General features: G+C 55.5%; 1 protein-coding gene across 1 annotated transcript in view; it reads right to left on the reverse strand.

Annotated features, from left to right (window-relative positions):
• CFAP46 (cilia and flagella associated protein 46) overlaps positions 1-24,165 on the reverse strand; it is a 94,253-nt gene that overhangs the window by 19,750 nt on the left and 50,338 nt on the right. The window contains exons 28-43 of the mRNA XM_040255147.1: positions 23,040-23,229; positions 22,082-22,278; positions 20,660-20,827; positions 19,906-20,055; positions 16,663-16,811; positions 15,770-15,868; positions 14,883-15,015; positions 14,059-14,205; positions 12,417-12,617; positions 12,230-12,336; positions 10,972-11,148; positions 10,143-10,278; positions 2,746-2,934; positions 1,889-2,077; positions 459-590; positions 177-356 (exon numbers count right to left, since the gene is read on the reverse strand). Of these exons, the coding sequence (XP_040111081.1) occupies positions 177-356; positions 459-590; positions 1,889-2,077; positions 2,746-2,934; positions 10,143-10,278; positions 10,972-11,148; positions 12,230-12,336; positions 12,417-12,617; positions 14,059-14,205; positions 14,883-15,015; positions 15,770-15,868; positions 16,663-16,811; positions 19,906-20,055; positions 20,660-20,827; positions 22,082-22,278; positions 23,040-23,229 (2,544 nt within the window). The remainder of the gene's footprint in view (positions 1-176; positions 357-458; positions 591-1,888; positions 2,078-2,745; positions 2,935-10,142; positions 10,279-10,971; positions 11,149-12,229; positions 12,337-12,416; positions 12,618-14,058; positions 14,206-14,882; positions 15,016-15,769; positions 15,869-16,662; positions 16,812-19,905; positions 20,056-20,659; positions 20,828-22,081; positions 22,279-23,039; positions 23,230-24,165) is intronic.

A 24,165-nucleotide genomic window follows, 5' to 3' on the forward strand; every position in this document is an offset into this window, starting at 1 on the left:
CCCCCTCCTCCAGGTACCCAGGATGCCTCCTCCAATGAGCACCGTCCTTAAAGCAGAGCCCAGTCGCAGCACGGTGGGTGGGGCCTCCAGCAGAGGGAGCACTGGGGTCTTGGGGGGCCTCCCTCACCCCAGTGGCCAAGGGGGGCCTTGCAGAACGGGCTAGGAGCAGAGCACACCTGAGACAGCGCGAGGAACTGGCAGGCGGTCGCGGGCTCCAGGATGCCTATACACTCCACCATCTCCAGGCTGGCGGCCGCGGCAATGTCCAGGAGGTTGCTGCCCAGGGCCCCATGCAGGCATTGGAGCAGCACCTCGGACGCCTGGGCCAGGTACTGCTGGGCCAGCACCACCCTCCTCTGCAGGGGGAGCTCAGACTCAGGCGGGCTCCGTGGGCCGGGCGGCCTGGGGCTGGGAAGCCTGGGGCTGGGCAGCCTGGGGCTGGGAGGGGGCTGGCGTACCCTCTGATCCCAGCCCTTCCTCCGCTCCTCGGGGGTGGCCCTGAAGGATGGCAGTTCACTGTAGGGCCCTTCATGTTCCAGGTCCTCCTGGTTGACCTCCAGACCCCTGAGGCTGCTCAGCTCAGCGGCCCCCTGCGGAGGACACCCCTCCAGTCAGTGCCTGGGGCAGTGTGGATGCCCGTCTCTGCAGGACCCCTGGGTCAGGGGTGCGGCAGGCTAGCTGCAGCCCATCCTTTGCTGATTTAGGTGACCAGTGGGGGCCTGGCAGAGAAGCCGGCACCTAGCAGGTGCCACAGGGAGGAGCCTTGGCATGCCCGTGGGGTGGCCTTCTGTGCCGCGCCCCTTCAGGCCCTGCAAATCCCCTCCCTCGAGCGCCAGGCCTGGGGGAGCCGGGTGCCCATCTGCCCCAGGGGCCCAGGGGCCAAGCTATCACAAGGCTCCTCTTGTCTCCCCTGCAGGACAAGGCACCCTGAGGGGTCCTCGAGAGGCCAGGGGGACCTGCTTGGGGGACAGCAGGCCCAGGAGACTCAGGCTGGGGGAGCCCTGGGCCTGTGGGGATAAGACAGAGGTGGGTAGCCCCTCCGAGTGGGCGTGTGGTGAGTGCAGCTTCCTTGGCGGATGCCCGCTCAAAGAGGGGCCACATGTCTGGTCCATAACTACCTGACTCAGAACCACCTTTTCAGGTGCTCAGTGAATACTGGTTGAATGCAGGGCCAAAATGCCACCAATTCACCCAAATGTGAGTCACGTCTTAGGGCCTGGAGACCCAGACAGCTGCCACTGAGCTGACCCCAGGGCTGTACACCCAGCCAGGTCCCTGGGGCCGGCCTGGCTGCACCTGGGGAGGGGCCTTCTGACATCTACGGAGGCGTTTAGGACGACGACCAGGAGCTCCCATGGTGGGGGCTGTCACCAGAATCCCTTCCTAGGGGAAGAGGCTTCCTCAGGGGCACCAGGCCGGCAGGGCAACCTGGCAGGGGTAGGTACTGGAGAGCAGAGGGCGGTCCTGGGTGCACTGGCACGGCTGTCAGGAGGAGGGCTTCCCGGGACTGTGTGGATGGGTGGGGGCGGGGAGTGGGGGGTAGCAGCGAGAGTGGGCAAGACCGATCCCTGGGTAGGGCAGGGGCCGGGTCCTCAGGCACAGAGCTACTGGGGGGAGGAGGCGCCAGGAGCCACCGCCCGGGGACACCCCCATTTGGGGCGGGAGTGGGATGCCCCGTTGAGGGCGGCCTGTCCTGCTTGCCCCTTCTCCTCCTCCCATTCCCCCTCCGGGGGTCAGGCATTTGGCCTGCCTTTCCTCCCTCCACAGCCCACACCACACTTCTTGACCCCAGACAATTCAAGGCCTGTTTTCTAGCCCAGTTCTTACTAAGATCCAGTGAGCTCTAAATGTATTTTTGTTTTTAGGCTGGGAGCCAGCCAGAACGCACCCAGAGGCTCTCCTCCCAGTAGCAGGCGGGGAGCAGGAGGTCCCAGTTCTCAGCCAGCAGGTGCAGCGCCTTCCCGGCCAGGCCCAGGAGCCGCGGGTGTGGCTCCTCGCAGTCTGCGCTCAGCGACTGCAGGCTCCCCAGCTGCGCCAGCACGGTGTGCACCAGACTGTGCTTCAGGTTGAACCACTTCTTCAGGGACACAAACCACCTCAGTCAACAAGCACCACCGCTGCTGCCCACCCAGGCCCCACCCTCCAACGGCCCTGCAGTGTGGCGAGGGTCTCCAAAGCTCAGGTGCTGGGAGGTTCTAGAGTCTGCTGAGGAGCCTCAGTTGGGGCAGGTTGACAAGGATGGGAGTGGGTGATGGACAGGGAGGCCTGGTGGGCTGCAGTCCACAGGGTCGCAAAGAGCTGAACGTGACTGAGCTACTGAACTGAACTGGCAAGGACACGTACTGAGTTCCATTTCGGACTCGTTTGGTTCGTTTAGTTATGTCAAATTAATTGGGTCCACATTTGACGAAAGCTGAAACAGTCTAAGAACAGAACACAGTTTCCTCAGAATCGTTCTGCAGACGTAACTCATCTTGTTAACAGACGGCAGCTCACCTGTACGGACGCCTTCCTGCGGCGACACAGCCGTCAGAGCACCCCCCTTAGGAAGGGGCACATCGCCCAGGAAGACCCCGATCTCATTAGCCAGTCAGACGGGCCTTTTGGGGCTGCTGGGAGCTCCTGGGGCAGAGAATCCCTCTGCTCAGAGATCTCGGGGGACGTTTGTGAACCCCGACCTTCTGGGTTCCCAATGGCTGGTCAGGCACACGGTGGGGGGTTCCCAGCGTGTGTCGGGGACGTTACCAGGCCAACAGCGGTGTAGTCACTGGGGCTCTGCAGAAAGTCGGACAGCAGCTTGTCCGTGGAGCTCTGCTCCAGCTGCCGCTGCCGGGCGTCCTCCCAGGTGAGCTGCAGCGTGTCCAGGCAGCCCTCCACGAGGCTAAGCCTCAGGTGCCGCAGTCTTCGCATCAAAGGGCTGCTGACATTCTGTAACTGAGGGGTGCGACCATCAAGGCGGGAGCCACCTCCGGGCCAGCCCGCCCGCCAGGCCCCGCCCGCCGTCAGGCCCCGCCCGCCGTCAGGCCCCGCCCACCCCGCTATGCCCCGCCCACCCCGCTACGCCCCGCCCGCCGCCAGGCCCCGCCTGCCTCTCCCTCCGCTCCTCCCTCCTAGGCGAGCCCACCCCGCTACGCCCCGCCCACCCCGCTACGCCCCGCCCGCCTCCAGGCCCCGCCCGCCTCTCCCTCCGCTTCTCCCTCCCAGGCGAGCCTCTCTTCCGGCGCCGTCAGTCAGTTGCTCTTCCTTAGATTTTACGTAATGGAACCGCAGAGCGCGCGCTCTCTGCAGGCTGTGTCCATCCTGGGAGCTGTTCCGTCGCTCAGCGACCCCACGGACTGCAGCGCGGGGCGCGTGTCCGTGAGTCCCGTCACACGGATGAGCTGCGCTCTGCCGAGGCCACCTGCCCGCTTGCTCCCACACCCCCAGTTGGGGGCTGTGGCAAACAGCGCTGAAGTGAGCGTTCGCACACGCGTCTGTGTGCAGCACACGCCCGGGAGCGGGCTGGCTGGGCCACACGGAGGCATGCCTTCACTCTCCACGAAACCGCCAAACCGTTCCCGAGGTGGTCGCTCACGCTGTCCCCACCGGCAGCCTAGGGGGATGGTCCCAGGCTCTCACGTCCTGATAACATCTCATGTAGTTGGTCCTTCAAGTTGTAGCCGTGTTAACAGTTGTGTGCTGGTTTTTCCCTGACTCGCTAATAAACTTGTCGTCTTCTCTTGTGATTATTTACCATCCACCTACTTTCTTTGAAGAAAGGTCTGTTCAGATGTTTCGCCAGTTATTATTGGGTTGCTTATTTAACTTATATGCAGAGCACATCATGAGAAATGCTGGGCTGGAAGAAGCACAAGCTGGAATCAAGATTGCTGGCAGAAATATCAATAACCTCAGATATGCAGATGACACCACCCTTATGGCAGAAAGTGAAGAGGAACTAAAAAGCCTCTCGATGAAAGTGAAAGAGGAAAGTAAAAAAGTTGGCTTAAAACTCAATATTCAGAAAACTCAGATCATGACATCTTGTCCCATCACTTCATGGGAAATAGATGGGGAAACAGTGGAAACAGTGACAGACTTTATTTTTTGGGCTCCAAAATCACTGCAGATGGTGACTGCAGCCATGAAATTAAAAGATGCTTACTCATTGGGAGAAAAGTTATGACCAACCTAGACAGCATATTGAAAAGCAGAGACATTACTTTGCCAACAAAGGTCCATCTAGTCAAGGCTATGTTTTTCCAGTGGACATGTATGGATGTGAGAGTTGGACTGTGAAGAACACCAAAGACTTGATGCTTTTGAACTGTGGTGCTGGAGAAGACTCTTGAGAGTCCCTTGGATTGCAAGGAGATCCAACCAGTCCATTCTAAAGGAGATCAGCCCTGGGTGTTCTTTGGAAGGAATGATGCTAAAGCTGAAACTCCAGTAATTTGGCCACCTCATGTGAAGAGTTGACTCATTGGAAAAGACTCTGATGCTGGGAGGGATTGGGGGCAGGAGGAAAAGGGGACGACCGAGGATGAGATGGCTGGATGGCATCACTGACTCGATGGACATGAGTTTGAGTGAACTCCGCAAGATGGTGATGGACAGGGAGGCCTGGCATGCTGTGATTCATGGGGTCGCAAAGAGTCGGACACGACTGAGCGACTGAACTGAACTGATGTCTATTTTGAAAGTTCTTTACATTAATATATTCTAGATACAAGACCTTTGTCAGATAAATGATTTGTAAATATTTTCTCCCAGTTGGCAACTTGTCTTTGCGTTTTCTTAATGGTGTCTTTTGAAGGGCTGAGTCCAATTTATAAATTTTTTTTTGATGGATTATGATTTTGGTCTCATGGGTAAGAAAGATTTCGGTCTCATTGGCTACACTTTAAGCCTGCAGAGGCATTTTCCTATGTCTTCTTCTGGAAGTGTCACGGTTTCAGCTCTAACATGGAGCCCTGTGACCAGCCTTGAGCTGGTTTTTACACGTGGTGTGAGGGATGAATGGACGGGTGATTCTGGGGGATGAACGCCCATGCTCCAGCAGCTTTGTTTTAAAGGCGAGCCCTGCTTCACTGAACTCGCTTTGCACCTTTGCAGAAAGTCAGTTTTCTTTCTGGATGCATGTGTGTATTTTCAGATTCTCTGTTATGTTCCACTGATGTGTAATATTACATTAAAACCACACTACCTTGATTCCCATAGCTTTACACTTCTGTTCAGTTGCTCAGTTGTGTCTGACTCTTTGCGACCCCATGGACTGCAGCACGCCAGGCTTCCCTGTCCATCACCAACCAACTCCCGGAGTTTACTCAAATTTATGTCCATTGAGTCGGTTGATGCCATCCAACCATCTCATCCTCTGTCATCCCCTTCTCCTCCTGCCTTCAATCTTTCCAAGCATCAGGGTCTTTTCCAATGAGTCAGTTCTTCATATCAGGTGACCAAAGTGGTGGAGTTCCAGCTTCAGCATCAGTCCTTCCAATGAATATTCAGAGCTGGTCTCCTTTAGGATGGACTGGTTGGATCTCCTTGCAGTCCAAGGGACTCTCAAGAGTCTTTTCCAACACCACGGTTCAAAAGCATCAATCCTTCGGTGCTCAGCTTTCTTTATAGTCCAACTCTCACATCCATACATGTCCACTGGAAAAACCACAGCTTTGACTAGACGGACCTTTGTTGGCAAGGTAATGTCTCTGGTTTTTAATATGCTGTCTAGGTTGGTCAAAACTTTTCTTCCAAGGAACAAATGTCTTTTAATTTCATGGCTGCAGTCACCATCTGCAGTGATTTTGGAGCCCCCCAAAATAAAGTCTGTCACTGTTTCCACTGTTTCCCCATTTATTTCCCATGAAGTGATGCCATGATCTTAGTTTTCTGAATGTTGAGTTTTAGGCCAACTTTTTCACTTTCCTCTTTCACTTTCATCAAGAGACTCTTTAGTTCTTCTTTGCTTTATGCCATAGGGTGGTGAGGCATAAACCTGCATATGTGAGGTTATTGATATTTCTCCTGACAATCTTGATTCCAGCTTGTGCTTCTTCCAGCCCAGCGTTTCTCATGATGTACTCTGCATAGAAGTTAAATAAGCAGGGTGACAATATACAGCCTTGACGTTACTCCTTTCCCTATTTGGAACCAGTCTGTTGTTCCATGTCCAGTTCTAACTGTTGCTTCCTGACCTACATACAGATTTTTCAAGAGGCAGGTCAGGTGGTCTGGTATTCCCATTTCTTTCAGAATTTTCCACAGTTTGTTGTGATCCACATGGTCAAAGGCTTTGGCAGAGTCAATAGAGCAGAAGTAAATGTTTTTCTGGAACTCTCTTGCTTTTTTAATGATCCAGTGGATGTTGGCAATTTGATCTCTGGTTCCTCTGCCTTTTCTAAATCCAGCTTGAACATCTGGAAGTTCACGGTTCACATATTGTTGAAGGCTGGCTTGGAGAATTTTGAGCATTACTTTACTAGCATGTGAGACGAGGGCAATTGTGCAGTAGTTTGAGCATTCTCTGGCATTGCCTTTCTTTGGGATTGGAATGAAAACGGACCTCTTCCAGTCCTGTGGCCACTGCTGAGTTTTCCAAATTTGCTGGCATATTGAGGGCAGCCCTTTCACAGCATCATCTTTTAGGATTTGAAACAGCTCAACTGGAATTCCATCACCTCCACTAGCTTTGTTCGTAGTGATGCTTTCTAAGGCCGACTTGACTTCGCATTCCAGCATGTCTGGCTCTAGGTGAGTGATCACACCATCATGATTATCTGGGTCATGAAGATCTCTTTTGTATAGTTCTTCTGTGTATTCTTGCCACCTCTTCTTAATATCTTCTGCTTCTGTTAGGACCATAACACTTCTGGCCTTTATTGTGCCCATCTTGGCATGAAATGCTCCCTTGGTATCTCTAATTTTCTTGAAAAGATCTCTAGTCTTTCCCATTCTACTGTTTTTCTCTATTTCTTTGCATTGATCACTGAGGAAGGCTTTCTTATATCTCCCTACTATTCTTTGGAACTCTGCATTCAGATGGGTATATCTTTCCTTTTCTTCTTTGCCTTTCACTTCTCTTTTTTTCACAGCTATTTGTAAGGCCTCCTCAGACAACCTTTTTGCTTTTTGCATTTCTTTTCCTTGCAGATGGTCTTGATCCCTGTCTCCTGTACAGTGTCATGAACCTCCTCCGTCCATAGTTCTTCAGGCGCTCTGTCTGTCAAGTCTAATCCCTTGAATCTATTTGTCACTTGCACTGTATAATTGTAAGGGGTTTGATTTAGGTCATACCTGAATGGTCTAGTGGTTTCCCCTACTTTCTTCAACTTAACTCTGAATTTGGCAATAAGGAGCTCATGATCTGAGCCACAGTCAGCTCCCAGTCTTGTTTTTGCTGACTGTATAGAGCTTCTCCATCTTTGGCTGCATAGAATATAATCAATCTGATTTCGGTGTTGACCATCTGGTGATGTCCATCTGTAGAGTCTTCTCTTGTGTTGTTGGAAGAGGGTGTTTGCTATGACCAGTGCATTCTCTTGGCAAAAGTCTATTATTATCCTTTCCCCTGTTTCATTCTGTACTCCAAGGCCAAATCTGCCTGTTACTCCAGGTATTTCTTGACTTCCTACTTTTGCATTCCAGTCCCCTATAATGAAAAAGACATCTTTTTTGGGTGTTAGTTCTAGAAGGTCTTGTAGGTCTTCATAGAACTGTTCAACTTCAGCTTCTTCAGCATTACTGGTTGGGGCATAGACTTGGATTACTGTGATATTGAATGGTTTGCCTTGGAAACGAACAGAGATCATTCTGTCGTTTTTGAGACTGCATCCAAGTACTGCATTTCGGACACTTTTGTTGACTATGAGGGCTACTCCATTTCTTCTAAGGGATTCTTGCCCACAGTAGTAGATATTATGGTCACCTGAGTTAAATTATTCACCCACAGCTTTACAGTAAGTCTTAAAATCAGGTAATGTTAGGCCTCCAACTTTGTTCTTTTTCAAAGTTGTGTTGGCTATGTTAGGCCTTTTAAATTCCACATAGATTTGAAAGTCACTTTGTCAACTTCTATTTTAAAAAACCCTGCAGAATCTTGATTAGGATTGTAGATAATTTATGGGGGGAAGTGACATCTTAGTAACATCAAGTCTCCTGAGCCATGAACTTAATATACCTTTCCATTTCTTTAGGTATTGTTTAATTTTTCTAGCAATGTTTTGTGGTTCTCAGGGTATGAGTTTTCACTTTCTGGGCCAGATTTCATATGTATGCTGTCATATTTAATGTACAGTTGACCATCATTAGTGTCTGGAGATATACAATTGCTGCTTGTGCACTGGTCTTGCATCGTGCAGCCTTATTAAGCTCACTCCTTAGTACCAGCAGCTGTATTATTCTGTAGATTGCACAGGGTTTTCTACACAGACAACCACATTATCTATGAACAAAGACAGTTTCACATGTTCATTTCTAATCTGAATGCTTTCGTTTCTTTGTCTTGCCTGATTGAACTGGCTGGAACTCTAATAGCATTCTGGATCGAAGTGGTGGAGGACACATCGCTGTCTTATTCCTCATCTTAAGGAAAAAGCACTCAGTCTTTCAACGTGTGATGCCCTTAGTCAGATAGAGGAAGACCACTTCTATTAACAGTTTGCTAAGAGGTTTTGCTTTTTTTTTTTTTTTAATCAGGAATGGATGTTGGATCTTGGTAAATGCTTTCTTCTTGTCCTTGCTTTCTTTCTGGTTGCTCTGGGTCTTCTGTTGCTGCGCACAGGCCTCCTCTGGTTGTGGCGAGCTGGGCTCACTCATGGATGTTGGGTCTTGCTAAGTGCTTTCTTCTTACCCTTGTCTTCTGTCTGGTTGCTCTGGGTCTCTGTTGCTGCGCACAGGCCTCCTCTGGCTGTGCTGAGCTGGGCTCACTCTCAGTTGTGGTGGCTTCCCTTGTTCCAGAGGCTCTCGGCGCGCAGGCGTCACAGCACTTGGGCCAGTGGTTGTGGCACGTGGGTTTAGTTGCTCCGCGGCAGGTGGAATCTTCCTAGACCAGGGATCAACCCCCTATCCCCTGCGTTGATGGGTGGATTCTCATCTACTATACCACCAGGGACGTCCAATAATGTTTAATTTTTTTTAATATCTGGTGAACCAAATCGATTGACTTTTGAATGTTACACAAGTCCTGGGATCAGCCTGGTATATCATCCTTTCTACACATTGTTGGACTTCCTTTCCCAAATTTTGTGTAGAGTTTTTATCGCTATGATCATGAAGAACTGTCAGCAGGGTTTTATTAGCACCCTTATCTTGTTTTGGTGTCGCACTGACGCCAGCCCTACAGAACAGCTGGCATGTATCCCCTCCTTTTCAATTTTCCCAAAGAATCTACACAGAGCTGGTATGATTTTTTCCCTTCAATGCTTGCTGGTGTTCTCTAGTAAATTCATATGGGTCTGACATTTTCTTCATGGAAAAACTTTTAACTACAAATTCAATTTATTTGATAGATTGACGGCTACTCACATGATCTATTTCTTTTTGACTGAGCTGTGGTCGTTTGTGTCTTCCAAGGAATTTTCCATTTCATCTCCCTTGTCAAACATATGGCAGAAAGGTTTTCATGCTATTTCCTTATTATCTTTTCAACATGTGGAGTCTATAGTGATGTTACATGTCTTATTTCTGATGTTGGTAATTTATATCCTTTCTCTCTTTTTAATCAGTCTGACCAGAACTTTACCAATTTATTGATCTCCTTAAAGAAACAGTATTTGGCTTTCTTGGCTTTTCCACTTCTCAGTTCTCTATTCCATTGGCTTCCACTGTGGTCTTCAATTTCTTTTCTTCTACTTATTTTGAGTTTGATTTGCTCTTTCTACTTTCATGTTGAGATAAGTGATTTAGGTTTTTTTTTTCTCACACAAGTATCTGGTACTACAAAAGGCCCCCTAAGTGCTGCATGAGAGATTTCTTACACATTTTGATATGTGCCCCCCCACCCCACCACACATACACTCTAGTTCAAAATAGTTTCCCTTCTGATTTTTTCTCTGGCCCACAGTTATTCTGGTATGCTATTTACTTTCCAAATATTTGGTCATCTCTCCCATAGCTTTCTGGGATTTTTAAAAATTGAGGTAAAATTCACATAATGTCCTTACGTCATGAAGGGACAGTAAGCTCTGGACGCTGAGAAACAGGTCCACCGCTCCAGCCACGGCTCTATGGGCCAGGTCGTACGCTTCCAAGTACCACGCAGTTCTCTGCTCTTCGTATTTCTCACTTAGGGCACACAGCCTTAATCGGAAGAAGAGTGGCATTTAGAACAGAACCGTCAGAGCGACACACTGTCGGCACCAAGAACGGGTGGCACGCAAGTCTCGTGTGGTTACAGCGCACATTTCACTAGCACTTCCAGTCTTATAATGAGGTGTTTTCCCCGGAAAGATCGTCTCGGTCTATTTGGAAGAGAGATGGAGAGCTGGAGGACCGTGCATGCAGTCTGAAACTAGTGTGGAGGCGCCGCGGCAGCGCTGCAGTGCCGGGGGCCGGGTGGGCCCCTCACTCCCCTGCCTGGGTCTGAGTGTCCCCAAACCCTACAAGGACCCCACCAGCTTCGGCGACCACGGCTGCTAGCTGGGGGCTCCCAGGCAGCGCATGCCTTTTCCCTCATAAAGGCTATTTGTAATGCCTGGCCTTTGGTTTGCTTGCTGTGTTTTGAACCCCTGCATGGACCCCACGGTGGGGTGGCCCTGGGCAGGCGGAGGGCAGGGGGTGGGAAGGGCAGATGATGGGAGTGGTCGGGGAGGTGACGGCACTGCTGGGCGTGGGAAGCTCCTGGCCTCTGAGGTGACACCTGTGTGGTTGAGTGTGAAAAGGTATGCATGTCCGCGCCTGAGCGAGACGTGGAGCAGCGCTCGCGGGCCCCGGGCTGGGCGGGAGGCTGCACCTGCGTGCTTCCCCGGGGCAGGGAGCACGGCAGGCCCCCACCTCTTCATGCGGGCCCGCTCCAGCTGAATGTCCATGCACTTCTCCTTGCGGCCGATGCTGACAAACTTCTCCTCCACCTCCAGCAAGCGGCTGTCTATTTCCAGCATCAGAAACAAGTTCTGCAGGGGGTCTCTGTCCAGCTGCTCCTGGATCGCTTTGATCTGGAGGTTCACACACCTGCGGGGGTGGGGGCGGGGCATCGCTGCAACGGATGGACAGGACCACCAGCCGCCCCACCACCACCTCTGCTCTGGAAAACCGGAGGGGCGCCTTCCGGACACCACACTCCTCCCCACACCGCAAGCCACGCCGCTTGGTGACAATGCCGTGAAGTTAGAGACTAACCTCTCCCCACCCCAGGCACTCTACATCCCTCTGAAAATTAAATCCCTCTCTTAAGGAACTCTGGAGAAGAAAAGAAAACCAGGTGGAAATGAAGCCTGTTCACATGTCAAACCTACATCTGGGGGTCCAGGTGCATTTTCTGGGAGGGAACAGGGGACCCCGCAGAGGTGGGGACAGAACAGCCGTGAGGAACCCTCTCCCAGCACAGGAAGCACGAGCAAGGGAGTAAAGAAAACCCCAATCAGGCGAAAGCGGCGGTGCTCTGGTCGTGAAGCAGAAGCTATTCTGTGAAGGCGGGACCTGCAAGTCTGACTTGACAGGCAGACCTCGGGCTGGCTCTGTGTGCTCCTAGAAAGAGGCCCGTGCAGGTGGAGCTGAGACCACGGGAGGCTGCTTTCCAGAAGACCAGTGGCCAACCAGGACGACAGCCGAGGGGCAGACTGCTCGTCTGAGTGGGCACGTTCCTGCCTGGAGGCTGTCCTATGGCCTCCCCCCCCTCGGGTGTCTGCAGAGAGCTTGATGCTATGTCTGTGGACTGGACGCTCAGGCCAAAAACTGGAGGGGAGAGCGGCAGGCAGACCGACAGACCCCAGGAGGAGGCTGACCACCTGGGGTGCCCCACACCGACTGTGGGGAGAGGAGTGGCCGGACCTTCCCCAGCCTTAGAGGCTTCCTGGGCATTGAGCCACCTCTGAGGAGCTGAGAGTCCAGGGGCAAACAAGCCACCAGCCTGCTCGGTCCTAAGAGAGAGGCTGGCTGCCAAGGAAGGGATACGGGAGGTGGCTGCGGACACAGGGCCTTGTCCTGAGAGTCTCTGAACTTCACAGGCTCGAAACGTGACTTAGAGTTAATAGTGGAAAGAAGTACACCACAGCTTTCATGGCGATTAACATTCTTCCTCACAGAAAGTTACCTGGCTTCCAGGTCTGTGGTCAGGAATTCCAGTATGGGCATTCTGTTTGGTCTCTCCTTCTTGAGCACGTTGAAGGTGTCTATGAGTTTCTGGAACAGCTTGCAGACCTGGGGCAGGCCCGGCGGTCACCGTGGCCATGCCACCCCCCCACCCGCAGGCCCCCGCCCCGCACGCAGCAGCCCCTCACCAGCGTCTCTCTCCTCTCGCCCTCTGCGGACAGCAGCGTGTCCGCCAGGGTCAGGGTGGACCGGTACCAGAACTCCTCGCTGCCTCCCAGGCGCTGGGCCTGCTCCAACATCCGCTGAGCCTGCCTGTGCTTCTTCTCCTTGTTGGCGAGCTGTGCCAGCAGATGCAGGCATCTGGACTGTGCGAGAGTGTCGCCCAGCTCCTGCAAAGGAGGTGCGTGAATGGAGGATGGGGTTGGGGAGAGGGCGCAAGAGACAGTGAGATGAGACGAGACAGAGAGAGACACATATAGAGACAGAGAGGCAGAGAGAGAGAGAACGTCGAGGTGGGAGAGAGACGGGGCCGGAGAGAGGCAGAGACGAGCGAAGGCGCCGTGCGGGGGGCCTGCCCCGGGATGACCTCCAGGACGAGGGCCCCAGCGCCGAGCTCAACGCCTGTGCGTGCTAAGACCTGCTCCACAGAGTCTAGGCAGCCCCTCTGGCAGCAGGAGGGCCGGGCGGCCACCAGGGGGCGGTGCGGACAGTGCGTGGAGCACCCTTTCGTGGGTCTGAGGGAAGCTGACCAGGAAGGTCCCGGATGCTCAGGCGCAGGCTGGGGGACGGGGTTGCGGTGCCCAGGGCCCGTGGGAGCCGGCTCGCAGCCCCTCCTCCTCGACCTCCTGCACCCCCTCCAGGTACCCCCGGGCCCGTCCTGGCTGACCCCCTGCACCAGTCACACGGCCGTCTCAGTCCCTCCCCTGGCCACGCTGTCCCCCTGGCTTGAGACACAGAGCTACAGGTGCTTCTCTCTCAAGGGCTCTGTTACAAAGCAAGGGCCAACTCGAGCAGTTCTGCAGCCTTGCCTCCCCTCCCAGGGAACAATCCTGAACGCCGCACGGAGACGGAGCTGCCCGTTGGGGGCCCCAGGAGCCACTGACGCTGCAGCCCAGCCGCCCCCTCGGGGAGGGAGGGATGCACGGGGTGGCTCCGCTCTGTGCTGGGCCTTCCCAAGGCACCAGCCTCATGGGGACGGAGCCCAGGGAGAGGGTCTCAGTCCGGCTGGGGAGAGGAGGCAGGAGCCGAAGCATCCAGGAGCCGACACAGGAGGTCCCTCCCAGGGGAGCGGCTGAGCTGCCTCAGGAAAGCCAGCGGACAGCAGGGACCTGAGAGGCTGAGCCGAGGGCTGAGCGTCCATGCTGCAGTGAGCCTTTCCGAGGGGGCCTGGCGAAACCCAGGCTTCCAGAAGATCTCCGAGCGGCCACAGACACCCGCAGGGCCCACAAGGAGGAACAGAACAGAGCTCCGGAGCAGGCTGGGGCCCTGGAACGCCATCTGCCTCTGAGAACAAACCGAAGCCCTCGGCCTCTCGAGGGCCCCATCGTCCACATGCACCGTGACGGGCCTGCTCAGAAACACACACAGCCCCATAGCCCAGGAGGAAGAGAGGCCGCAGCACAGCCCCGCCGCAGTTACAGAAAACGGGCCGTAATGAGGCCCGAGGAGCAGAGAGACAGCGCGCGTGGACAGACCGCCACAGTCGGACGGAGGCTGCAGGACAGTCTCCAGCACAGAAGAGCCCTGCCTCCAGCCGAGCAGGGGCCTGCGGGGCTGCTTCTGGGGGAGGGGGCCCCACAGGTGCAGTGGGCCCGGCAGGCGTGGCCTCACCTGGAAGGCGAGATATGCCTCTGACAGCAGCAGCCGCGCAGGCTGGTACAGCTCCATCTCCAGCAGGACTTCAGCCTTGAGGGTCCACAGCAGTGGGAAGGACGTTCCGTCCAGGCCCTTGCCGGTCTCTTCATTTACCTTCAGGATCTGTAAGACGTGCAGGCCCATGGGGGCTGCTTTGGTGCAGGGCAGGCGCTGTTGGCGCGGCTGCCCACTGGCCACGCACGCCGGAGCCCAGTCCCTGCCCCGGGGCCCGTGGCCAGGCTGTCCTCTCAGGACACCCGTCCCTGCTCCCACCAGGCCACCGAGCAGCACCGGGTGCAGGGGACTCTGCACACCCAGGGTCCCAGCACCGCCCACCACAAAGGGAGCCCCAGGGACGGCGCCGCCACCATGACGAGCGACCTCGGAGCACACACGGACGGTCGCTTCCTTTACAGGCAAGCCCCGAAGGGCAAGCCCACTGCGTGCTGGAGGCAGGGCTCTTCTGTGCAGTGAGGGCGGGGGGCACTCAGGCCTCCCAGCTGCTCTGCGCCCACTGCGAGGGATTGCCCTTCCCTTCCCATTGGTGTGGGAGCTCCCACACCCCACCAGCCACCGCCAGCCTGTCCTCTCTGAACCACAGCTCAGACCCTGCGGTCTCGTCTTCCCTGAGGGCTGAAGGGGCAGGGACACGCCCCACCAGTCCCTGGATTTCCCAGGAGCCAGCACGAGGATCAGGAGGCCTCGGCCACTAGGAGAGGTCCAAGCAGAGTGGCTGGAGCTGGGCCTGTCGCCGCCCCCACTGGGCCAGGGGCCAAGAAGCTTCTGCAGAGTGACACTACCTTATCCTTTGCTACAAGGGGCTTCATCTCTGCCTGTGGGGCCGAAGTGGGGGACCCATTCAGTGTTGGCAGACTTTCTTCTAATAGAGGTTCCTTATTTTTCTCCTTTTTCAAGGCAATTTCTTTTCTGCAGCTAATATAAGTAAAACAAGCATTATGCCAAAGAAGAAATACAACGGGCAGAGCACTTGAAAATATTCAGCTTCGGTAGTAATCAAAGAAATACAAAATAAAAAGCCACAACAAGCAACTGTCCACTCACATGTTTACAAAGTTTGCTTTAAATCCCCTCGTTCAGCAGCACAGACGACTCCTAGTTTTCCCCATGTGCCCACTCTCTCTCCCACACTGTAGACTCACGAACCAGCTACTAATCTGACATCCCAACCTGGGTGTTTAACACGAATCTCAGGCTTTCTCCAGCCAGAACTCTAGCTCATCCACAAGGCAGGCCCTCCTTCCCTGCTGGGCACCAACCTCGGGGTCCCGCCAGCTCCTGCCTCCTGGGGGCCCTACCTTCCCCATGTGCCCGGGACACCACCTCCCTCAGCTCCGCCCCACCCAGACCCCGGCACCCGCCTTCATCTACCACAGCCCTGTACGTGGACATGGGATGCAGGAGGGCCAGTGAGTAATGACCTGCTCCTGGGCCCAGGATGCCCCCAACATCCTGTGGTGGGAGATGGGTCCCAGGGCCCGAGGAGATGCAGCTGAGAGCAGGGCCGGCATGGAGCCCAGGCAGAGGGCGGGGGGGCCAGTGCTGCAGCAGGGGGGTCTGTGCCACTTGGGGGGCCCAGGAGAAGGGCACCACAGCAGGGGGCCCTGCCACAGTGGGGCAGGGGGCCCTGCCGCAGCGGGCGGGGTCTGCACCCGCCACAGCGTCTCACCTGGCCTGCTCCACGTCACAGATGTAGGCCTGCCCCACCACCTCCTCGTGGTACGTGGCTGCCTCCCTCAGCCTCAGCTCGGAACAAGCCAGGGCAAGTCTGGGGATGAGAGGAGCGTCAGCCCTGAGTCAGGCTGCCCTGGGCTCAGGAGGCTCGACACAGATTGGCAAATGGAAAAAGAACAGATAATTTGAGGATGTTTTCAATAATCTTTAAAGCTAAGCCTAGTTCCTAGGGGAAAATAAGAGAGGTCGTCATCAGATTTCTCAACACATTTATAGTCTCGGGGTCACCTCCAGAGATGGAGACAAGGCTGGTGCGCTCTGACCCCATCACAACCTCAAGCCAACGAGCTGTGCTCTAACTTTTGTGCGAAACACTCTTATTTTGAAATAATTTGAAGCTTCCAGAAAAGTTACACAAACACTACAAAGAATTATTGAACATCTTTCATTGTCCAGGTTCTCTATCTACATATACAATAATATAAAAATCATACTAATATAGATAAATTACTTTACATATAGCTTAGGAGTGTGTGTAAATATATAAAATTATGTGTGTGTAATTACATAAAATTTTTATATATATGTAAGTTTTTTCCTGACCTATTTGAGAGTACGTTGAGGACGCAATGCTCCTTTATCCTGCTATCCTACTTAAGCGTGTATTTCCTTGAAATAATGATACTCTCTTAAAAACCAGGTAGAAATTTAAAAATTAAAAATATTTTTATGTTTAAGTATTTTGATGTATTTGGCTTTACAAATCTTAGAGACTTTATTGTTTATATAGTCAACCACAGAATTAATGTTTTAAGATCTGATTTGTCTCTATATTGCTTTGGGCAAATTGCCGCTTTAGCCATGTAGAAATACAGCAGGGGCACCCACCGGAGGTGGTAGAGATCCCTGAGGCTCTTGCTTTCAACCACGGAGGCTGCGATGAGCACCCCCAGCTGCAGGACCGGGACTGCGAGCTCGTGAAGGAACATCTTCTGCAGAGCCTCCACCAACTGGTCCAGGCAGTACAGACTGTACGTCTGCGTCAAAACACAGCAAGCACGCGAGGTCAAAGGGTGCGGAGGATTAGGTCCCGGCTCACAGGGCCTCCCCAGGCCCTCTGTCCTTCACGGGGCCGGCCACACGCGGGGGGCTGGGCTCCTGCCTGCTGAGGGAGTCACGGACTTGCCCTCTGCCGCCTCCGCTCCGTCCTTAGCTTGCACCTCGTCATGTGCAATTTCCTAGACTTTTGAGCAGAAGCGCAGTTAAAGATCCTCACGAGAAAAATCCACCTGCTTTCACTCAAATCAGAGTCTTCGTTTTGTTTCTTTATGTATATGTAGCCACCAACTGCTTTAAAATTAAGTATAGGCAGAGATGCACGAATACTTCTTATAATGTTGGACTAGGTTTGATAAAGCAATTATTCTTCAGTGGAAAATTTAAAAATATGGATGAGCGATTTAAAAAATCCACTTAAAGCACTGAGGAGTGAACAACTCGGAAAAAATGACTGGGCCACGACGCGCAAGAAGGAGGGTGTTCAGATGCGTGAACCCAGCGTGCCAGGGCCGTGCCCCGGGGCGTCGGCTGACGCCGAGGCAGTGGAGAGCCTGCTCAGCACCTCTGGCTTTCCTCTGTCGGGCGGAGTCGAGGGCCCACTGGAGGCTAGTGCTCCGATCAGGTCCCCAAAGTCTGCGTCTGAGCCTTAAGGGCGATGAAGTAAAACAGCCAGGTCACATTCAAGCCCAGTGGTGTTTGGTTGGCCTGGAAAGCACATGGGTTTTTGAGGGACCAATAATTGATAATTCCTGATGAGGCCGCTCAAGACAGGGGGTGGAGGGAGACAGAAATATATCTAGATTTAACAGACACCAGAAAGGCAATAACAAGATATTAAGAACAACATTACACCAGTAAATCTTATATTTTATATTAACTGGAAACATCCTAGAAAAATACAACCTACCAAAATTACTACAAAAAAAGAAATTTAAAAATCTAAAGGGTTCTGTAACTATTAAATAAAGTTGATCCATAATTTAATATCTTTCCAAATAGATCTAGGCCCGGAAGTCTTCACCAGGGAATTCTTCCAAACATTTAAGGAAAAAATAATAGCTAATTTTATACAAATTCTTCTCAAGAAGAGCTTAAAAAGGAACACTTTGGAATTGACCGAAAGGTCAGTGTGATGCTGTAAGAAAATATGGCACATGTGTCTGGCCTTGCTCCTGGTTCATCACTGAGCACCTAGAACCCTCTCACCCCACCTGAGTTCACACCCTCGAGGGGACTCCTGGCCGTCCCTGCAGACCTTCAGGAGGCAGGCCGGCGGCCGGAGGGACCACCCACATGGCAGGACAGCGAGCCCCTCGGCCCTTCCCCCGATACCTGGGGAGGAGAGGGGCTGGCGGGCAAGTTAGGGACCAACAGCCTCGAGAGGACCGGTCGTGCCCTGTCCTGGAACCAACGTGATCCCCTACAGGACGGGCTTGGAGAGCTTCTGGGCTGGTGAGCACGCCCACCTCCAGGAGGGAGGGGCCTGGTGGCCCCCAGCTCCTCGGGGACAGACACACTCCCGAGTTCGGGACCCTCCAGACCTGCCCCACTGGCCTCTCCATCAGGCTGTTTGTCTGTGTCCATCACAACATCCTTCAGAGCAGACCAGCGTATCTGCTAAGTGAAGTCTCCCCAAGTCTGGGGGCCATCACAGCAAATATGGAACCTGGGGAGGACGCCGGGACCCTGACTGGGGGCCACACTGGACATGCTCATGACGGGGGTCTGCCGGGGCAGGCCTTGAGGGAGCCCTGATCCCTGGGCGCCACACTGGCCTGGCGGTTAAGTGTCAGAGCCGAGTTCAGTGGGGTGGTCCCCTAGCTGGTGTCCACAGGGGCCGCTGGGCGCTGGCTGCTGTGTGGAAACCCAGGCGCCCGGGGAGCGCAGTGGTGGGGGCGCTGGCTGCTGTGTGGAAACCCAGGCGCCCGGGGTCAGAAGCACTGGGAGCAGAAAACAGCTTGGAGTCAGTGGAGCTTCTCACCCCATCCTGACAAGCATGCAGCGTGAAAGGAAAACTGAATACCAACTTTTCTCATCAGCACAGAGGCAAACGCGCCAAACAAAGCATTAGCCTGTTGGCCCTGATGATAAATGAAATGAGTAACATGTCTCAACCAAGTTGAAGGAATGAAAGAGAAAAAAATTATCATTTGAATGGATAGAGAAAAATATTTACTAAGAATCTATAGCTGTTTGTGGGGCTTCCCTTGTGGCTCAGCTGGTGAAGAATCACCTGCAATGCGGGAGACCTGGGTTCGATCCCTGGGTTGGGAAGATCCCCTGGAGAAGGGAAAGGCTGCCCCTCCAGGATTCTGGCCCGGAGAACTCCAGGGACTGTATAGACCATGGGTTTGCAAAGAGTCTGACACAACTGAGCAACTTTCACTTTCATAGTTGTTTAAGCTTAAAACTCTTAGCAAATAGAAATAAAAGAACTTGCTTAACCAGTGAAGAGTGTCTATGAACACCCAACAGCATCGGTCCCATGAGTCTTGCTAAGACCAGGAGGCCTCGCCGCCTGTGGTGTTGAGCTGGAGGCAACCAGGCAAGTAAGGTGAGGCGAGGGAACAGTGTAATGGTCCCAAGTTAGGGAAGACGTTTGCAGATGAAATGAAGATTGTGCGTACACACATAAAATCCAAAGAGGCTATGGATAAATTACCAAAATTATCTGGGAGACGAGACAGACACAGAGGAGAAGCCATGTGCGCCCAGAGGCACACTCCTGGGAGCCCAGCTGCTGGTGGAGGCAGGGAGGACCCTCCCGGGCACCAGGGGGGAGTGCGGCCTGCAGACCCCTCGTCAGCAGCCCAAGCTTTGAACCCGTGCCTCCGGAGCTGTGGGGAAGACCCTCCTGCTGCTTGGAGCACTCAGCAGCATCAGACGCCCTGGGGCGCAGCTGGACCACAGGCACAGGGGTGTGGTCTGCGCGGGGGGCATGCGTGTGGCACAGCTGCCTGGGGAGGGGCCTGGGGAGGGCCTGGGGCCCGACACACTCTCTGGGCCCACAGAAAGTCCAGCAGGCAGGACGCGGGGACGCAGGCCTGGGGGAGAGGCGCTGGGTCCACTCACCGGCTTCTGGATAGTTGACGAGTTGATGGTAAAGTCACTCTGATCCTGTCTGAATACAGATATGACTTCTTCGGGGCAGGCATAGGAAGCCCACTCTTCTAGGCTTGAGGGCAAGTCTTCGAGGCATTTGCCAGGAGCAGGGCTCTGGAACTGCAAAGCAAGAAGCCAGGCTCTGCTTTGGGAGGTGGAGCTGGAGGCAGACACCCAGGGGGCCCCGTGGCAATGGAGGGCGTGAGCCCCGGGCAGGCAGCCCCTCTGGGGATGGGTGTGTGGTGGGGCTCCCTGGAGACACCCAAGCCACAGACGACAGCTGACACCACGTCCCACAGCCACTCGGAGCCTTGTGCCCTGGACATGCCCCCCCCCCGCCACCCACACATCCCAGCTCAGCAGGGCTGCGGGAAGGAGGCAGGGTGTCTCCCGAGGGTCCAGTCCAGCAGGATGGCCAGGGTGGAGGCAGTCCCTCCAGCTGATGTAGTGACACGCACAGGCCCCCACGGGACGCAGAGAAAGGGCTGCCCTGCCCCGCACGGCCAGGGCTCCGGGAAAGCAGCTGATCACCAGGGCAAAGCCAGACCCTCCCGTGTCAGCCTCCTGACACCCGGGGCAGGGGCACTGAGGCCGCCTCACCTCCCAGGGCAGGAAAGTGGACAGACGAGCCGGGGTGCTCCTCGCCCTTCGAGGCCCCGCCTCTGGCATAAGGACCTGCAGGGGCTGCTGGGACGCGGCCGGCCCGCCCGGAGGGTGCAGTCACCTGCTTCGGATCCCTCCCCTTCTCCTTGTCTTTCTCCTTGTCTCGGGTCTTGTCCTTGTCTCTGTCTCTGCTTTTCTCCTTCTCTTTTTTAGGCAACAACAAGTGTGAGCTTGCTACTGCTGAAATTCTACTTTCTGAAGAGGATTTTCCTGCTGTTGAGAAAGAAACCTGTGAAAAGAAATCCAAATTTGCAACGTTAATGTCTGACTGCAGCAGTGAAATTAAAAGACGCTTGCTCCTTGGAAGAAAAGCTATGACCAACTTAGACAGCATATTAAAAAGCAGAGACATTACTATGCTGACAAAGGTCTGTCTAGTCAAGGCTATGGTTTTTCCCGTAGTCATGTATGGATGTGAGAGTTGGACCATAAAGAAAGCTGAGCACCGAAGAATTGCTTTTGAATTGTGGTGTTCAAGAAGACTCTTGAGAGTCCCTTGGACAAGGAGATCCAATCAGTCCATCCTAAAGGAAGTCAGTCCTGAATATTCATCGGAAGGACTGATGCTAAAGCTGAAGCTTCAACACTTTGGCCACCTGATGCAAAGAACTGACTCCTCGGAAAAGACTCTGAAGCTGGGAAAGATTGAAGGCAGGAGAAGGGGATGACACAGAATGAGATGGTTGGATGGCATCACCGACTCGATGGACTGAGCTTGAGCAAGCTCCGGGAGGTGGTGGAGGACAGCCTACGGGGTAGCACAGAGTCTGACATGACTGAACAGCAGTGACAGAAGCGGGCTTCCCTCCCGCCATGCAGATCTGAGAGCAGGCTGAGGACCCCACGGCTGGGCGCAGCCAGGCCACGAGCACTCAGAGGACTTCCTCCAGGACTCTGGGCCTGCAGATATGCGTGGCTGACCCTTAAGAAGGGTTTGTCAGTTCCATAAAATGAATTAATGTCTTTAATGAAGAACACACTCAAGTGACTTTTAATGGTTCTCCTAAAAAACCTGCAGCTGCATGGGGGGGTAGGGGGCCTGGGGCATCTTGCTGACAAGGATGGCCTTCCTCGTCCTTCCCGATGCCAAATGCCCTGTTGTCCCCATCACAGGGCTGGGGGCGGGGGGCAAACTTGCCCCAAGAAGAGAGGCCTGTCCTGCCAACGCTGTCCTGCTGGGAGTCACAGCCCAGGGAGGTTCCTGAGAAGACGAGGCCACCAGAAGCTGCCCTGGGGGCCCTGTAGACAGGTGGTAGGAAGGCGGCTTATGTGAAGGGGTGCAGAGAAGGCTCTGGAAGCCCAGGGGCAGTGTGGTGGGAAAGCAGGTGTTGGGGGTGGTTGGGCAAAGGCGCTGGCCCGAGTATCTTGCAGAGGAGTAAGCCCCCTTGAGTCTCCAGAGCAGGGGGCAGGGGGCACTGTGGAGGAGGGGAGGGACGTGGTCCCAGGAGAGACCAAGACGCCTGGGAGCACGGCAGGGCCTCACCTGCCAGATGCGGTGCAGGAAGGCGTAGGCCATGAGGCAGTAGTCCTGGTGGCCAGCGCCGCTTGGGGACACCACCAGGGCCAGCCGCGTGTAGGCGCGGGCCAGCGCCTCCAGCTGCCGCACGCTCTGCAGCCCCTGCAGGGAGGGGGGCCCCGGGTCCCCCAGAGTGGACACCTGCTCGTCTGGAAGAAAGGACACTGCTGGCATCCCCACTGACGGGCCCAGGGCCCGCTGGCCCCCAGCCTGGGGCTGGTTCTCCTCCAGAGGGGGCAGTGCCCCCCTCCCAGGACTCAAGGTCGGCCTCAGGGACAGGCCTCCCAGGGCTCCCCCGGCCTGCCTGCAGGGACATTGGCCACATCCCAGGCTGGGGTAGGGGTCTGGACTCTGGGGTCTACTAGAGCCCCCCACCCACCATGCTTCCCTCTAGCTGGCTGAGCTGGGCGTGCGGACACACCCAGAAGGGGCTCGACACCAAGCGGACGAGCCCTTGGGCCTCTAGCTGATGCAGACAGGAGGCGGCCCTTCTCGCACCCTGAACTCTGCAGGTCTAGGAAGCAGCCGCCCTGGGGCTGGGAACGCTGGTCAGCGGCCCTGGGGCCCTCTGCTGCTCGGAGCACCATCCTCCTGGGGGGGCGGGGCCCGCCCTCTAGTGACGGCGCTCGTGCTGACCCCCGGGTGGGCACCCAGAGCAGCTGCTGAGCGGCCACCAACCCCCGACCGCCTCCCCGAAGCGAGCTCGGCTCAGTCCGTCAGCTGCCACCCTCCCTCACGGCGCTGGGCTGGGCCTCCGGTGCATGGGCTCTAGTGGACGCGAGGATGGGCACCCAGCGAGCACGGCGGGGCCCTAACCTGGGCAAGCCCGCAGGGAGCGTGCCCGGAAGGGGGATGTGGGGACGGCGGTGCCCGGGAGCTCCCGGCGGCGGCGGGTGGCCCGCCCCCAGCCGGAGGCGCCCCTCACCTGCACCCTCCTTACCCGTGGCCCCAACGCTGGCCGGCTCGGGGCCGCGCCCCCCGGGGTGCATGTTCAGCAGGATGCCGATCGCCCACTTGAGGTGGAAGACCACGTCTTCCAGAGGGAACTGCTTGTGGTACAGCCATTCGCTGAACTCCATGACGTAGTCCACCTTCTGCCACTGGCTCTCCGGCTTCTTCGGGATCCAACAGAAAAGGCTGGAACGCGCGGCAGCTGCGCGGCCCCCGCGGAGCGCACCGCGGGCGTCGGGTTCCTCCGCTTCGAGAGCAGAGGGCGCCCACCAGGCTCGGCCAGACCGCCACGGGCAACGGGCAGCAGGGCAGAAGCCTGGCGAGTGTCCCCGGCCTCTGCGCCCCGTGGATGCCCCACGGCCCACCCTCCAGGCCCCCAGCAGGGCCCACATGCCCCTCTTGCCCGCCCCCGGGGCAATGGAGGCCTCAGGGGCTCCCTGCCCGCGCTCTGACCTCCGCAGGGGGCTCCTCCAGCACGTGGCCCACGGGGCGCGGAGGGCAGGGGAGGGGCTGCACCCAAGGCCTGCCGGCTCAGACCCGACACTGCTGATCACTCACTGCCGCAGGATGGCAGGCACTGCCCCGCGCCCCCGCCCCGAGGAGCCCGCCCATCCTCCACCTGCTGGGCCTCAGACTGGGCCCCACACCCCGCGCCTAGGAGGACGTGTGGCCGGAGGGTCAGGAGTCTGAGGGCAGGGGCAGGCAGCCGGGTCAGGGGAACACAAGAGCGGGATGGACCAGCCTAAGACACTGCCCGACACCACCACCCGGCGGGCAGGTGGGCAGGCAGGTGGGTTCAGGGGGGCTGTTGCTGAACGGAGTATGCAAGCCCTGAGCAGGTCCTCCCCCTCATTAGCACGTGGGCACACAGCGTGAGAGGGTGGCCTGGAAGCCAGGTGACACCTGACCATCAGCGCAGAGAAGGGCTCAGATGGGGCCTCAGAATGGCCGTGGTGGCCACTGGTGGCTTTGACAGGAGCTGTGCAAGGCAGGTGATGGGGGAAAGTGGCGTGGAAGGGAGAATGGTCATCGTTTCAACAGTGGAGCTGGAAGACTGGGAGCCACAGACCAACAAACAGAGCAGGACCTCACGTCCCACC

This window comes from Oryx dammah, unplaced genomic scaffold (assembly GCF_014754425.2).
Source record: "Oryx dammah isolate SB20612 unplaced genomic scaffold, SCBI_Odam_1.1 HiC_scaffold_14, whole genome shotgun sequence".
Taxonomy (NCBI): Eukaryota; Metazoa; Chordata; class Mammalia; order Artiodactyla; family Bovidae; genus Oryx; species Oryx dammah.